Source organism: Halichondria panicea, chromosome 6 (assembly GCF_963675165.1).
Source record: "Halichondria panicea chromosome 6, odHalPani1.1, whole genome shotgun sequence".
NCBI lineage: Eukaryota > Metazoa > Porifera > Demospongiae > Suberitida > Halichondriidae > Halichondria > Halichondria panicea.
In genome coordinates, this window is record NC_087382.1 from 5,693,737 (window position 1) to 5,711,365 (window position 17,629).

The following is a 17,629-nucleotide window of genomic DNA, read 5'->3' on the forward strand; positions in this document are numbered from 1 at the left end:
TGCAGCTGAGTCATGCACCCCCCTATTGTGGTCACCTTATAAATGGTTTATGGTTATGCGATTGCAATGAATACCCACCCAGATTTCAATCTACCAAGTATACGTGTATAAAATCAGACACAACTCTAGTACACTTATACAGTGGTATACTAAGGTGGTTTCAAAAAGAACACAAATTATAGTAATATAGATATAATTATGAGCTGGAAATTGTTAAATTGTTAGCAGCTTACTCAAAACACAGTAAAGCCAACGGTCAGCTGTATAAACAGAATTATACAAACAACGTGTTACAAATAATTATTACTGGTATAATATCTACCAACGATATATACATGTACATACATCACCATCTTTTAGAGGGTGACCACACAATACAATTAATGTAGATGGGTGACCACAGCTGTGCACGTGGCTATACATTTATCAAATTAATCGGTACTTAATAAAAGGCTTCCTGATTTAGCTAGAAGTACCCCCTACCTCAACATCTCCGAATGTTCTGTCATTGAACACAACGCCTACAGTGTGTCTGCCTCTAGATAACTCAACGGTACTGATCATGAACATCGGGAAGGCACCTGCATGTGGTAAAGTGGGGATTATGACTATAGTTATATTACGTATATAGCTAGGAATACATGTATTGTGGTAAATCTTGGGTAGACCAACATAATGTGTATAGAGGTTGTAATAATTACATAGAGAGGTATCCTGTTACACATAATTGTGTTGAACTCATGCAGTGGAGAACTCATTTGGCTGCCTTGTGCATGGCTTAATATGCACAGGATAATGCAATGTCAAATTAATCCAATCATTTTAGGGTACATAAACTAAAAGATATGGGGGACATTAGCTCAAAAACCAGTAAGGCAGGAATCCGCGAGTATAGATATATATACCTCAAATCATCTGTGCTAATATTGTGTGTATGAGGGTATACTCACATTGTCGAAGAGGTGTTGTTCCATCTAGAAGACACTCTCGGACAGTTAACCTTTCTGCAATCTGATTGGACACACAGGTGATGTTGACACTAGGAACTAGATTAGATCGTGAAGAGCAGTTGACGAAAAAGGGAGCAATAAACTCAACCACCTCCTGTGTGGGTGTATGTGTGGTGTGTGTGTGGAGGAGACAATAGTGTCAGAAACTGTCGATGATTTTACCCTAAATCAACATTAGCTACTAGCTGTTGTGATTCCCTTTTAATGCACTACTGAAACTAGATTTCTATGGTATTAGTTCAGACCTACACACATTAGCCACAATTGTATGCATGCTTGCAGTCAGTCACACACTCTTATTGTATACACTTACAGTGGTAGATAGCCCAGTAGAGTCCACTAGGTCTAGAGTCAGTTCCTGGACTCCAGGGCGTATTCCTGTCTCCAGAACCGGGAATGTGAAACTGGGGAATCGACCTGTATGAGAATAGAGAACATTCAGCGTAAAATATCTACGTCCACTGCTTTCCGACTTCTTCGCACAAATTAATTACTCCCGTTTGCTCACAGAATCGGTCGAGTGGAATAGCAGCTCCACTCCTTGGCTCAATGGTTCTACACCCGATGACCCTCACAGTGTCCCTGTTGGAGGTACACGTGACGAAGAAAGATGGTGCTCCTCCTGTACCTTCTGGCATAATAGTACAGCTGGCATCCAACTGGGAGTTCACTGCATATACCGGCCAGATACCAAATAAAAAAGCAAACTATTGAATTACTCAACTACTGTAACTACGGTTTTAGAAAAAACAAATATGAACTTTCAAGAAATCCAATCCTAATGAAAGCTATATACAATGAACTAGATGTACTATTCTTAATTCCTTGTAACTCACATAGAATCTCTATTCTCCCTGGCATCTCTCTGAGGAGGAGGAACACATGCAATATTAACTTCAGCCAATAATTGTGTGACTATAATTATTATAGTGCGTTTGATTTGTGAATGGCACGTCACTATACATGTATTAGTACTGGCAGACTTTGTACAACCAAACAATGCTTTCAACTTTAGCCATACACCTAACAGCTGCATGCCCTCAAAACACATCTATGCTAGCACTAATTACGTACAGCTAGTTGCCCTCACCTGCGTGTGCACGAGAGCAGTACATCGACCACAGTACTCACTAAGAGGTTGGGGGAGTCAATGTTATCCAAGGCCATGAGTAGTCTCTCGTCGCTATAGTCTAAGGGGGAAGGGGGGAGTCAGTATCACTGAAATTGTGTGAGACACACAGACACGTACATATATAATACCGAATGTCCCGTGTATGCATGTGAACACTTAGGTATAATTATTAGAGTAGTTACAGATCATAAAAATATGTATAGCATGAGGAGGGATCAAATTATGGACTGGCAAGGAAAAATACTATATAACCATACTGATGTTTTAGAGTTAATAACCTCCACTTACTGCACGTCCTATTGGCAATGTTGGTTGATCTTGGACACTGTGGTAGAGTGAAATTATCGTCGTCTATGTCATTGACGGGGAGATTGAGAAGGTCAAAGGGTGTCGGGTTGAGCACCTCATCACACAGACGCTCATCGGGATTCTCCAGTGATTGTTCAAAGAAGGCCGTGGTTAGGTCGTACACAAGGAATCTCTGCTCCTCAGTTAGAGGTAGTATGCCCTATGGGGGGAGGGGGGAGGAAATCGGTTAAGATGGGTCAGTATTGTAGCTCGCACAAGAGGCATCATTTTCTTATAATACTGTACACTGAGTGTGTGCAATATATATAGCATAATTATGATGTCTTGACTTACCCTGGGATTCACAATAAACTGCTTGTAGAACGCATTACAGCCAACCACAATTAGAGTACCTACAGAAGAATGGTCAATACTTAAATCCACTCGACAGAGAGAGTATTGTAGGGTCATCGGGTGAAAAACCATTACTACTTCCGATACCCTTTCCTATAATTATAAGCACTGTATGTACTGTCTTACCTGCTCCTTCAAACACAATCTGTTTCCATTTTCTGTCCCGGGCGGATCGTTTGAAAATCTTGAAATTGCTGTTGGGGTCGAGTACTTTGAGTGCAAAGACCTGCTCACTTTCAATCATGTCCCTGCATAGCAGAGGTACATATAATTATGACTGTAACTGCATGTACTGTACAGCATTGGCTTTTAATGGCAGTGCAGCAAAGGGCTGTGATTACCAATGGCTAGTGAGATCAGAGCAATGCAGTGAGACTGTGGTTGCACAGCGAATACATTTAAAGACGCTAAGTGATAACAGTAAAGTAGTGTATGTAACTGCCAAAAGCATATCCCATAGTTAGATCTATATACAATGTATGTGCTTGGTCAATTCGTGAAGCAGTGGGATAGAAAATAGAAAATCATAGTGTTGTTGAATGCGGATATAAAACTGTATACTTTAGTGTTTACCCTACTTGTCAAGCTTACTGGTTTGGTCCTGGTGAGATGGTCAACCGGTTGTTGGCATAAGTGAAGCTGCCTTCGAACTGAATGATAATGGTTTGGATCCTAAACAGCCATGGATACCATCGTTGATACAGTGCAAGGTAGCCAGTTTGTCTGTAGTAGTCTGTGAAACTTTGTACATACTCTTTGTCATTTTGTAGACTGGTCTCCTGAAGAGGGGTCAAATGGGAGGACGTTAAATATTAATATTTTCATGTAACATAGAACACAAACAGATAGAGAAGAAAACTATTGAACTAATAGATCCAATGAAAGCAGAAGACAAAATACACAACCAAAACACACTAAGGGTGGTCAACTAATTGTTGATGGGTGAATTATTCAATTAAAAACTCACAAAATATTCAACTTGGTCAGTACTTCTCTTTCGTCTGCCAGTATTAGCTGTACATGGAAATATAAGTTCTTAATTAATGTGCAGAGCAGACAGCAATAACAGAATTTAGCAATTAATAAATTTGTAGTTAGGTAGTTATTTGGCTTACTCGGTAACAAGAACGCAACATTATACTCCCTCACAACTAGATCATCACATACGCAGACAGTCCATATTAGCTACGTAGACAACGATATTGCTATTACATACTACGTAGGTACATCACTCATGCATCCCATAATCTAACACCAGGCCTAGACAAAACCAGGAAGTGAGATTACAAAACCAGGAAGTAGCAGCTTAACCAAAAATGGTTGAAAGAAACCAATTACTAAATTTGCACCTATACACCCACACTATAGAATAGTCTTTGTTAGCATAATCACCATGGCAGCACATGTGGGTGCTGCCATTTCTATGGCCTCTGTTGTGTACATAAACACTGGTGTTGACACACATGCACATGCAGGGGATGGCCACTGATGCACGATTCCTGTGTGGCCACAGGGCAGAGCCTCAACACGAGTAAAAGAATGCAATAACCCTAACCTTTACTGTACACAATATGTGTCTACGTTCTCATGCATAATTCAATTGAAATTAAGTAATGCAAGATTTGCTTTCAATTTCGCAAGTAAAAAGCACTCTCATGTAAGTAGCACTCTCATGTGAATAGCAAACATAACGATGGACATCGACACCTTCTAGAGACACTCAATAAAAGATAGAATTAGGCCTATCCAAGGCCTTGGTTCTTCGTAGATTCTGACCGGACACATGGTGCCTATATTGTGCACATACAAGTATCTTAGCAACACTCACCGCTTCTATCCAGACAGGTGACTGTGGCTTTGAAACCCGGGAACCGTCTGTTGCTACTGGTACGAAAGATGACTTGAAAAACACCTACGTGGCACAATAACCATTATAACGTAGTCTGTGTATGAATACAGCACGAACTGTTTCTCTATAGGAAAATGAACGGGGGAGGGGTACAGGACAGAGAGTGCAATGTGTGTAAGCAGTTACATGCCTTAATCTATATTACTGAAAATCAGGCATTCAACACTTTTCCACTCTAGAAATAGGGAAATAAGAAGTGACTACACTAACAGGTACTCAGTAGGATCGATATTATGCTCACTACTGTAGATATAGTTATTAGCGAGAGACGTTGAGTCTCCTAACCTGGAATGAGGAGCTCAGAATTCAACCCCGGGTCATTGCCACAACTTTCTGAACGTCCGAAGCTTCCACTGGGTACCACTTGTACATAATCCACACATCTGCACAACAATAACAATAACAACGATAATTGCAATACTATACAAACTATGTATGCACAATTAATGTTGCATGGCTATAATAGTTTTATATCATCTTCACACATGCAAGATCGGATACTTCGTACTCTCTGATACTGATAGTAGGTCACAATGTCCAGTATATAGGTTGAATAATTAACTAGGAACCTGGATTACCGCTTACATTGTATTATAGCCTCATCATGAATAAAACAGTCATTCGTGCATGCAAAATGAATTAATATATTATCCCATTGCCGAAGTTTAGGACAGGCACCATAATTATTGCATTACAAAAATGTGGAGGTGGAAGTCCAAAAATTTATGGTTAGCTTTGAGTTTTTTTACATGGAAACTCGAAACCCGATATGGCGCAACAGCTGCTAATGGAAAACCATGCAGGAGAGAGATAATTGCAACAATCAAAGGAGATTCGACACAGACCCAAGTGAAGTGTCAGATAACTATATATCTCTACATATTGTTGGTATTTTAGTTTACTTTGCACTCTCAAAAAGATATAGTACATGTACGACAGAGGCATATACGCTTGATTTGAAGACGTGTAACTTAAGTCATATATATAGTGTGAATAATTATTCTTACCTACGCTCATCTTCGACAGGGCAATTGGGTTCCTCCATAATGATCTCGGTGATGTTGAAGAATGCATCGTGATTAGGGGGACAGTTGACATTGTACATGACAATCATCTGATTGCCATAGCTGCAAATGATATCGCTTTTTGTAACAATTAATTAGCAGAGAACTTTTTTCCTTGCCAAATGAATATTCGCTTCTAGTTATGTTAGAGCAAAATGCACATGCAAACAATACAGCATGAGCTATCACTGAAAAATCCTAAAGTACATATTCCACAAACCTTTCAGGGTCATCATCAATCTCAAAACCAGGTGAGAAGATGAACTTTAGTCGAGGGTCACCACCGAGGACTTGGATGTCCTTCACCTGATGGTTTCTACGGCGAATGGAACATGTCGGACCGGCCAATATCCTGGTGCTGTATATTCCATATTCACTGCAAGTGTTATAGAGAGTGATAAGTATAGCATAGTTCAAAGTGCAGTGCATATAAGCATATGTATACAGGGACGTATATTCCGCACTTGGAAACACAGCAATTATTACAGAGCAACAACGACATAGGCAAAGAATCTAGTCAACTGATTTTATAGAGTTACAAAATATCTCTTACTTTTCCTCGGGCATGTCTGTGGTTGCAGTGTGTCTGAAGCTGCATGGATTCACATCAATTCTGTTCAGCGCACAAGATTGCAATTGACCCTCCACTCTCTGGAGACTGTAGTTGGGAGAACAATATAATTATGTTGCAGCTAGTATACCAGCATGATTGTGTATAGTTACTGAACCACTTATATACATAAAGCCTTACTGGAGTTGGATTGAAAACTCACAAATGCAGTAATAGAAGCAAGACACAAATACATATAATACTTGCACATTTAATGTACAGTATACCTTTAATACACTGCTCAACGCTTAACCTATAATTATAAACTCACCAACATAGGGCAGCAATCAGCAAACATAGCCATAGGCCTCCTACAAGTACTCTCATTCTGCACTAAGAACTGGAGCAGTAATGGAAAATCAAAAAATTGATAGCATTGAGCTAATAGACTGAGCTTTTATAGGCACTGGCATGCTACAATTAATGTTTGGTGCTCACATAGTGCATTGCACAGCTGCATATTGCATTGGATGTGGTGACTATAAGTCACAACAACCACATTAAGAGCACTAGCAAGGCTTGTGGTTTCCCCTGCAAATACTGCAATAGGATGTGTGGCCCTGAGTCCAGGATGTCTGCAACACTTGATCATTACAATTACACCCTTGCAAACGTTTACGCCATACAGAGTTTTCTTCAATTTTCATAGGGTAATACTGATTCCTTATAATAGAGCCATAGATGGAAGTGAGTAGACACAGCAGTAAACAAGTTAGTTGCATTATGATGATGATGAAGCATTAACATAACATTACGTAATGATGGCACAATGAATATGACTGTTAACATGTGTAATTTATTCTACAATTCGTCTCACTACTGCGAAGGGTCATCGTTCAAATATCCTTCATACGTTCATACTGTGAAGTTCAGTAAAACCTGTAAATGTACAAGAATATAGGTAGAATTTATAGTTAGCACAGACAAACACGCATAACACTGCATATAAACTCGACTCTATGAGTTGAAGGGAATCAAACACTAGCTTGCAATTTGTATATTACCCTTGGATTACTTTAATTCAAGAGATATGCATGACAAGTCAAGATATATGTAGTACAAAGAAAATTTCACCTAGATTTAGGGAAGTGGGGATAAAAGATTAGTAATGTGAAAGCAAGGATAAATTTTTACAGTAAGGGAGGAGAGCAAGCAAAATGTCTAAATAATTATTGATAAGGTCAACAAATTTACCTCAGCAAACATCTGACCCGAGGAACTGAACCCGACATTCAACGTGTGGCTGCCTCGCTCGTATACTGTCGTATCAAACGAGAAATTAGGGTAGCCACCTGCATGTAAACAAAATTATGTTTAATTTGTATCTGCAATTGGCCCATTTTAGCATAAACAAAGAGTTGCTAATCGATAGTATGCAAAATTGAGACAAAAGAAACGATTCACACTGTAGCTCTTGAAGAGTTCTGTCACAGTCATGTTGTGATCAGATATTAAAATTATTGAATATATAGCAAAACGGGAAGATACTTCCACGACTCTTAAAAAGAGCTCTACAAAACATGATTCAATATTAAAGGACTATAATAGGTATAGTTTTATACTGCTATTTTGAGCACTCACAAAACTGATCCTCTTCAAACCTATCCACGATACAGCTAGTGGAGAATATGTCAGCATTGGTGTTGGAGTTGCAGGTGACAGACGCTTGTCCGCCCTCTAGAGGTAGCGACAAGTCACAGGTCACAGCAAATGGAGTGATAAAAGTTACCGTTGCCTAGTAGCAAGAGAACAAGAGCAAATATTAACTATGTGTACACATGCATGATCGTATAGTACCGTATAGAGGTATTTTTGAGGGCATGAATTTAACCAAGTGCGAAATTGCATTTTCTATACGAGTCCGCTACAAAAACTGGCTACCGTATATCTTTTAATTTATCGGACAGCAAAAAATAATTATTTTGGAAATTGTCCGGGTATAATTGGAACAGATTTTTATAGAGCATGCGAAGTGTCCGGAATAATTAGAACAAGCAAGCAGCTGCGTGCGAGTTAGCTAGGTTTAATAGAACAGTGTGCGACTGAATAGTTGCACTAGCTATCTAAAACTAGCTACACAAAGCTATATATCGTATAGCGGGTAATTTTCGGGGGACAAAATATTCGTGGTTCAGCAATATTGAGACATTTCGTGGGTGATATTTTCGTGGTTGCTGCTTGCACTGCAGGTAAAGGTAGGCAAGGTCGCTTATTCATGGGTAAAATATTCGTGGTCAGACCTCCAACCACGAAAACCACGAATATTTTGCCCCACGAAAATTACACGCTATACGGTAACTGCAGCACTCTAAGTCTTATACTTGCCGTCTATGAATGTAAATCAACTTTTCAAGGTATTGTCCGGATTTAGAACAAATGTAATATTAAAGCACTGGAGTGTCCGTTGTATTAGAACAACGAAAATTGCCCAAAAGAGTGTCAGATAAATTAGAAGATATACGGTATTCACAAAACCAGCCAATCTATGGAAAAATTTGACCCTCGAAAATTAACTCATGTGTGAATCTGTGAAAGGACTAAAGAATAGACACACTTGTTAGACACTTGAATGTACTACAATAGTCAATCATGTGACTGTATGGGCTGCTCTATCTAGCAGCTACTAGGTCAGCTGAGCATTCTGACTAGCCGCTTTAACTGTGCACATAATTATGATAATATACATAAGCAACTTGGTCATGTCGAAACCTTATTACACGTTGAAGTACAGTCAACCACAACTATGCATGTACTGTGTGTTTCTTTCTAATAATGCAATTAGTGGTCATGGTTGACACTTCACCTTTAAACTACAGTCAACCACCCTGTGTAGAAAACATATAATCAACCATATAGAGTGTACACGGGACCACATGATAGGCTCTGAGGTCAACATTATTTTCTACTTTTGCTTTATGAGTAACAGGAAAAGACACACTTTAATTATGCACACTTACAACACAGAGAGTCTATAACTGCATAAGATGAGAGATGAGAGGGATTGAACTCAAAACCACGAAGGATATGGAAAACCCAGCAAAGCACTTGAAATTATTAACCTGGACAACAGACTTCCACATCTGAGACCCACGCAAGGCTCAGAGGAGGTTCGACACGTATTATAATGTTTTAATTACGGAGGAAATGTGTGCATGGAAAGATAATTATAGTAGCTATCCTAGCTAAGCCAAAAGACGTACTGCAAACGATTGTAGCACTCCATACTAGTAGTTAAAAATACCCAGGTAGCATATAGTCACGCTAGAAGCATTAATGAGCCAGAAACTTAATTATATATAGGCACACATTTCGAGTTGAATGGAAGCTGTCCATACGGCTATTGTCAGCTTTCACTCTGTTCAGACGATTGTCATCCACACTGTTGCAGGCTGTGAGTCTGTTAGCATAGCAGGCTAAGGGTAGCTATCAGAATGCTATCAGACTTAGATGGGCTAGAAACCTTCAATCGAGCTTTCTATCTACTTCCTTCAATCCATTCCGTTCGTTGTCACGCCATTGTTTTACTGAGCATATACATTGTTATCCAAGCCCCTAGATACCCTCGGATGGTTAGCGCATGCGCAAGCAGTCGATACCAGGCCCACTCTCAGAAGAAGTGCGGCCTGGGGCCCTGAATGATTGTTATCTCCAGGTCAGTACCATGCATGTACGTAATCTCACCGTGTTTTCAAATCCAAACCCATCTACAAACGTCACATCCAGTCTATGGCTTCCAAGCATAATGCCCGCTCCCACCAGAGGAATCGTGAACCTGGGGTACCGACCTGGGGGAGGGTCAAGAGATTTTGCTAAGGCAGATCAAAAGTTGTAAAATAAATCTAGATCTATGTACGAAACACATTAAAATGTAAGTAGTAAGGTCGGCTCATGACGGGTGGTGTATAGTATAAGCTTCATGCTGCTTATCACCCAGTGCATGGTCATAGAAAATTATGGAAGCACTCAAACAGACACACTAAACATAGTAACAATGCAGGTGCTCCTGAGTGTCTTGACTGTGTCCAGAGTGGACTGTGTGACTGTCTAGCTAGCTAAACATCTTTAGCACATGGTTGTTACATCTCTGGTTTTACATAATTCATCTTGTAGGTTAATGATCTTTACCTATAATATTCATATCTCACAACATTCACTTCACACATGCACTAATGGGAACTAACAGAAGTTAGACTCCAGTCCATCCAGAAAACATTCAGATATTACAATCACTTCATCAGCCTCTCCAAGCCGATTAGACGCACACATTACGCCAACGCTCACATTAACCGGTGTGATTGAGCAAAATATCATCAGGCCCTCTGACGGAGGAGTGGATGTGAGGGGAGGAGTAGACGTGGGGAGAGGAGTAGACGTGAGGGGAGGAGTAGATGTAAGGGGAGGAGTGGACGTGAGGGGAGGAGTAGATGTAAGGGGAGGAGTAGACGTAAGGGGAGGAGTGGACGTGAGAGGAGGAGTGGACGTGAGGGGAGGAGTGGACGTGAGGGGAGGAGTGGACGTGAGAGGAGGAGTGGACGTAAGGGGAGGAGTGGATGTGAGGGGAGGAGTGGACGTGAGGGGAGGAGTGGACGTGGGTGCTGCAGAAGCTGGGATTTAAAAACTTGCAAGTATGGATAAAAACAAGATTACAAAAACTTGTAGGCTGTAGGTTTAGAGTGAACGACTGACACTGACAGTGAGTATGGTCATAAATTTTTAGTGAAGACTTACGAGACAATGTAGCACGCAGATTGTCAATCCTCCCAGGTTGAGATCTATGAGTGTATACGAGATAGAGAGAGGGATAAGCTATGGTTATAAAGTATGTCCTTACCGGTCAGTACAGGCCATGATAACGTCGACTAGTTGCCTGATGACCAAGTTGGTAGCTTCTGTACTGTTGAGCACCAGGAATAGATCAGCATCAGTAAAGTCTATAAATGAGATTAAGCATAATACAGACTACTAACACAGTCATATAACAGTACACTCGAGTACAGAAAGTCAGCTTTATAGTTAATGCTGTAACAGTCACTACTCTTTCAAATTAAGTGATACACACCACTTTCTCACTATTATTATAACTATAACAATGTTGTTATTAAGGTCTTATACTTATTGATATGCACTGAAATCATTGCAATATACGTAGGTATAGATTGTAAATGTAAAGAACAACGGGCTTGAAATATCGACAAATTGTTTTACAACTCCTATATCCTACCAAATGACTCACTGCAAAGGTCAGGGGTGATGTTCCCTGGTGACGGACATTCTGGAGGCTCAGTCTCAGTGATGGGAGAGGTGGGAAATACAATGCCTGACAGAAGCTCCTCAAAATTGATTGGCGGTGGATCTAGTAGCTCGTCACACAATCGTTCCACATCTTCTTCTAAATTGAAGTTGTCGAACAAAGATGTGCTCAGTTGATTAATAATACGTCTCTCGTCTTCATTGGCTGGAAGGATGCCCTGAATGTCATCAAGTAATACAATGAACGTCACTTATTAAGTTTGTGTACAGTCTGTAAAGTGCCAGTTAATCTCATGCCATGAGACACCAAAAATAAATTTAATCATGCACTCAGTGAGTCCTTGCATGCTTCATTACTTCAGTTATAAAGTAAGTTGCCATTCTAATAAGTATAGAGGCAAAACAAGTTAACCTTGGCATTCAAGGGACTTATGTATATATCATATGTTGACAGTTGGCAAAGCCTTTTATTCACACTGCTAATGCACTTAGAAAGATTTAGTAGGACTAGTGCCACCAAGTGAGAGCACGCAGCGCAGGAAGCACCAAAATAAAAGAGCTGTTTTGGTATGGTGGAATTTACGATATCCATAACAGAGCCCATAAAAATGCAGCCTCGGCCCTGATAACAACAAATACAATTCATATACGCGTTGGCTTCTTACCCTGGGATCAATCAGGAACATTGCGAAGTAAACATGTTCTCCAACAACCACAAGAAAACCTATAGTGTGTGTGTGTCACAATAATTATGTGTGTGCATGTGTGCATGGGTGTATATGTGATCTTGAGTCATGTGTGTGTACGTGAGTTTATACAACTGATCATGAATTATGATTCTCCAAATGGACAGTATTTGGATAAATGAAGATTGCATAATAGATCATCACAACACAGCTGTACCTGGGCCACTGAAGGTGGGAGCAGTTTCTCTGAACTCGTCAATTACTCCATCACCATCAAACGTATGCACAAAGAGGACATCATTGAAGCTGCATGGTAAAGTACAGGTGCCTTATACGATGGTCAAGCACAGGTGTTTCATACTACATTCTACATTACATAAAATGTTGGAAGCAGCTAATGCAGAGTGTTTATTTACATGAAACTGAGTGAGCATAATATTATGTACATAATAATGTGGGTATAGGGCAATGGTTGTGTATAATTTATATACAGGTTGAGACTTATTGTTGTACACTAATACCTTCGTCGCACAATATTTTGCCCATCAATTGTGAAAACTCTGTTCTCAAACGTCAATGTAGTGCCAAAAGGAATTGTTAGGTCCTCAAATCTCAGCTCAGCTCCTTGTCTTCGAAATCTTCCAATTTTTTTATCCTTCATCATTTTCAATGTCTCCAGTCTTCTTTTCCAATCGTTCTCCTGCATGTGATTAATAATAATATCACAAAGCTACAGCTTAAAATATTAAAAGCTGCAGCTTGCATCATGCAGCTTCAATACAAGTTATAATAGCCACTGATCTGCTGAATTCCTCACAAAATCTTCGAGATCTCTTCTTCTTCTTCTTCCAGTGCCACCACTAGGAACAGCTCCCGTGGAGTCGAGACATACAACAATACCACGGAAACCAGACTGTCTCCCCGTGTCACTCGTTCGAAACAGAATTTCCAGATTTCCTAGTATAAAATTCCACGCAAGAAGTGATAACAAAATTAATAAACATTAATTGGTATAGCTAAGGTTCCTGCATAATGATAAATCTGGCCCTATATATAAAATAATTATAGCTACTCTTCATACCATGCAAAGGATTAACGTAAAGCTGTCCTGATGTACCTTATATGCTTGATCAGGAGCCGCGGCTACTAAATGTTTCATTTTGCTGGAAGAGGAGGCTACAATTCAAGAGGGGCCACTGTTCAAGAGCGGCGTTTATTAGCTCTAGTTTGTCATCAAAAGTTGTTTTCACCTGTATAAACTTGAACTCTGCCATGAGAAAGTCTTTGTGAAGCACTAACAAGCTGCTACTCGTAGCTACGTACATGTAGCTAGCTAGCTGCTAGTAATAATTTTTTTGGCTGCCACGTGCAGAAATGCTAGAGTCAAAGTTCACTGAGGCTACTATTTGAGAGCGGGTACTAAATGTTTCATTTTGCTAGCAAGGGAGGCTACTATTTGAGTGCGGCCTTTATACAAGAGCGGCCTCTGATCAAGCATATACGAAAATAAAGATCTGTGTAAGCAATTAGCAATTAATGTTCTCACCACTGTCCAATTGTTCAACGTTTTGCCCCCCCTCAGATCCACAGCTTTCCGTCACACCTCCTAATCCACCCAACCTCGTCACTCTGATGTAATCTCTACACCTATACAGAGGAATTATCACGCATGAATGTCAGTCAGCACTTTTTGTGCTCGCTACGACCAATTTATGAGTGTGATCCTGGAAACAAACTTACTGATTTTGATTGAGGTTTGGATTAAAGCAGTTTTCTGGCTCCAAATCCAAAAACATGATGTTGAAATATGCAGTGTTGTATCCATCCGGACACACAATGTTGTACCGCACGTAAAGTTGATTCCCGTAACTACAGTAACATACCAAACAACAACTTCAAACTAATTGACAATAGTATTATTATTTATAGCACACATAATCATATAGATGCTATGAAAAGCTACCACCTCTTTCTCCAAGTACTACACATTTATTGTGGTTTGATAAGCAACATACATGATACAGCACACCCAATAACAGCCACAAAAGTAGTAAAAAGGCTCCATATAGATACACTCTAGATCTACTCAGAATTAATGCTATAATTGGACTTACGGTACTTGAGACTCCAGTTCTATCCCTGGAGAGTAGATCAGTTTAACTCTTGAATCACCTCCTATTGTATCCACGTCTTTAATCTGGTGGTTTCTCCTACGAATATCACATATGCATACTGGAGGACCCGGAGTCGGGCCTGGACCATTCCCAATGCGCGTGGTGTAGATGCCGTATTGACTGTGCATATAATATTATAATTATGGAGTAACTATACATTAATTTAAGCAGCCTATTATTTAGTCTACATTATGATAATTATATTGCATATGTCATTATCAAGTTCTAGCTGACACATTGACTTAATGCAGCATACTCAAGTTGTGTCCTCATTTAAAAATAATAAGCCTGCAAGGGACATAATTGAACACAATGCATTGATGAAGTATATATAAGCGTATAAGATAATCTTCTAGTGAGCTAAGGTTCTACTTACTCAATGCCGGGAGTAGGGGTATTTGTGATTCTGAAGTTGCACGGCACAAGGTCAATGCGGTGAGCAAGACAGTTACTGATACCCTCAGCACCTCTGTATATAGGTAAGCATATAGGTAAGCATATAACTAGATATCCCATGCATAAAGTGAGTGCTATAGAATAAGATAGCTATAGTTATATATGGGCTTAAGCTATGTCTACACAATGTCATTATACGATTATTATAGATTCTGGCACACTCACATTGACAAAATACTGCTGAGAGCAATCAGCTGTATCCAAACTTTCATCCTGGTAGATACAATGTCATGCAGTGCAGACTTAATAACCTGGTGTGAAGGCAGGCTAAATACAATGCAGGAAAAACTCATGCATGTAGACTATTTATACCCATGCAACAGCTACTGTAAACAACTAATTATAGAGATGCCATTGATTGCTAAGTGTTGGCCTGCTCACTCTGGGATGGAACCTTTCAAGTATAAGCATGTTCTCCAACCACCACCAATTTAACAAACCTAGTGTGTGTGCATGCATGTGTGCATGCATGTGTCACAATGTACGAGTGTGTGGGTGCAGACCTCTGTGTGCATTACATGCATGGGTAATATAATATGTTCATCATCAGACATGCGTGTGTATATACAAGCGAAGTATGATGCTCTCCCTATAATTATTCAACACAGGCTATCTGGCCTGCTATTTAACTTTCACTTTAATACGTTATCACAGGCATGTGTCAGTCACATGACACTTACATTAACATTAAATGATAATACATATAATTATAGGCTAACATCACTAGAACAGGCTAACATCACATAATTATATGAAATGGACAGCATTAGAATGTGAGGTTATACGATTGTGGGCGCCATGCATGTCCTGCATTTGTGGCTAATTATCTATCCAAGAAATTCCTGGACCAGTGAAATGAATAATAACAAGAAGCTCAACTTACATATATAATTATACTTCTCTATAATAATTATAGATTGCATCATCACAACACAGCTGTACACGTGGGCCACTGAACTTGTCTTTACTCCATCACCATCGAACGTATGAACAAAGCTTACATCACTGAAGCTGCATGGCTGACTATAGTACACATGCACTATTAATACAGTATGAGCTTAATTATTATTAATTATAATTATACATATCAATGTGTATATACAGGTATATATATAATTTATGGACACTTATTGTACACATTATATGTATACCTTTTTTGCACAATATTTTGTCTGTCAATAATGAAAACTCTGTTTAAACCTCAATACATGCAGCACCATAAGGAACTGAATCTCATAATTTTATGCAGATCAGCTCCTTGTTTTCGAAACCTCCCATAATAATTATCTTCATCATCTCCATGCAGTATTCTTTTCCTCCTGCATTTTGACTTTCACAAGGGTACAGTTTAAAACTTCAAGACCTCCAGTTTGCATGAACATAATTATATTCACCAAATTTGAAGTGCTAATTCTTCACAAAGTCTTCAAGATCACTTCTTATGTCACTACTATGAGCAGCTCCTTCGAGACAACAACAATGCCAGAAAATCTCCCCGTGTCACTCATTCGAAACCCATGCAAGAAAATATAAACATTGGTAGTGTTTCCGCATGTAATGAACTACAGTGGAACCTCCCCTGCGTTAACAACCACCTCCGAATAAAGGCCAGTTGATATATAACGGCCAGGTACCCGGGTCCCAAATGAACAGTTTGTGTACAAAACAACCTCAGTCTCAACAAAGGCCACCTCTGTATAAAGGCCAAAACATTGTTCCCCAAAGGTGTCCGTTATATATAGAGGGGTTCCACTGTTACAGTACTCTATATCTGGCTATTCTTCATTCGATGCAAAGGATCAACTTAGTTGTCCTGGTGTATAATAGTGAATTAAAGATAATGTGTAAGCTGTTCTCACTATATGCACTGTCCAATTGCTCAACGTTTGCAGATTTCAGTCACACCCCATAATCCACCTAGCCTCGTAACTCTGGTGTAATCTACACACCTGCATGTAGATCTAGAGGAAGTACCTTTAAGGTCACTTATCAGGTAGCAATTTTAGCGTTTTCAAAATTTTCTCTTATTTTTGGTGGATTTTCAGCAAACTCATTGTGCCTCGAAAACAACCGCACGAGGGATACGCTGTGTGTGTGTGTCTATTCCAGCTGTAACTGCTCAACGGTTGCAATGCGACGAAAGCTAACAGCTTCTATAGGCTTCTAGCCACGTTCTCTTGGATTTTGATTTGTGGATTAGCAGACTAAAGCTTCTTTCTCGAGTTATGGCTAGTTTGACTCACATTGAAGGCTGTTGCAGTCTCTTCAGAATCTTTCATAGCATCATCTGTTCGCCCAAACTTTCTATTCAACATATGAGTTAGCCTTGCACTAAAGCACTAGCTTTTTTTTAGCTACAAGACTCTGTTAAAACAGTTAGCTAGCAGTAGCCATTTGTGAAAATGAAATATAGATAACAATATGCATGTACACAAGTCTTTCTTCTTAGATATTATATACACTGAACTACAGATGCTGGAATAATCAATTTTCTTCTTTTTTGAGGTCCTGGTAAGCCACATAATACAACAATAGATGCATGTAAATAAGTCTTTTTTTCTCAGTGACTTTATATAGATAAGCTAACTTTATTAATATAAAAGAAACTACTATAACACTAATACTTTTAGAGCGAA

The 17,629-nt window shown here is 39.4% G+C and overlaps 2 protein-coding genes across 2 annotated transcripts; both read right to left on the reverse strand.

Annotated features, from left to right (window-relative positions):
* Nucleotides 1-93: 93 nt before the first annotated feature.
* On the reverse strand, nt 94-6,883 carry LOC135337281 (uncharacterized). Its single transcript, XM_064533195.1, has 18 exons — nt 6,699-6,883; nt 6,371-6,475; nt 6,038-6,193; nt 5,761-5,880; nt 5,039-5,136; nt 4,673-4,756; nt 3,812-3,858; nt 3,436-3,623; nt 2,971-3,092; nt 2,785-2,843; nt 2,431-2,650; nt 2,101-2,200; nt 1,847-1,875; nt 1,519-1,680; nt 1,324-1,427; nt 951-1,104; nt 484-581; nt 94-260 (listed from the first exon to the last, which is right to left on the reverse strand). The coding sequence occupies exons 1-18, from the start codon at nt 6,752-6,754 to the stop codon at nt 234-236; spliced, it is 1,929 nt and encodes a 642-aa protein (XP_064389265.1). The 5' UTR covers nt 6,755-6,883; the 3' UTR covers nt 94-233.
* Nucleotides 6,884-7,067: 184 nt separating this feature from the next.
* Nucleotides 7,068-15,276, reverse strand: LOC135337278 (uncharacterized). The gene is made up of 17 exons (XM_064533191.1): nt 15,159-15,276; nt 14,914-15,006; nt 14,478-14,657; nt 14,104-14,232; nt 13,910-14,010; nt 13,181-13,320; nt 12,885-13,063; nt 12,581-12,669; nt 12,343-12,401; nt 11,661-11,895; nt 11,259-11,358; nt 11,156-11,199; nt 10,609-11,022; nt 10,109-10,212; nt 8,009-8,162; nt 7,622-7,719; nt 7,068-7,306 (listed from the first exon to the last, which is right to left on the reverse strand). The coding sequence occupies exons 1-17, from the start codon at nt 15,203-15,205 to the stop codon at nt 7,283-7,285; spliced, it is 2,190 nt and encodes a 729-aa protein (XP_064389261.1). The 5' UTR covers nt 15,206-15,276; the 3' UTR covers nt 7,068-7,282.
* Nucleotides 15,277-17,629: the final 2,353 nt, after the last annotated feature.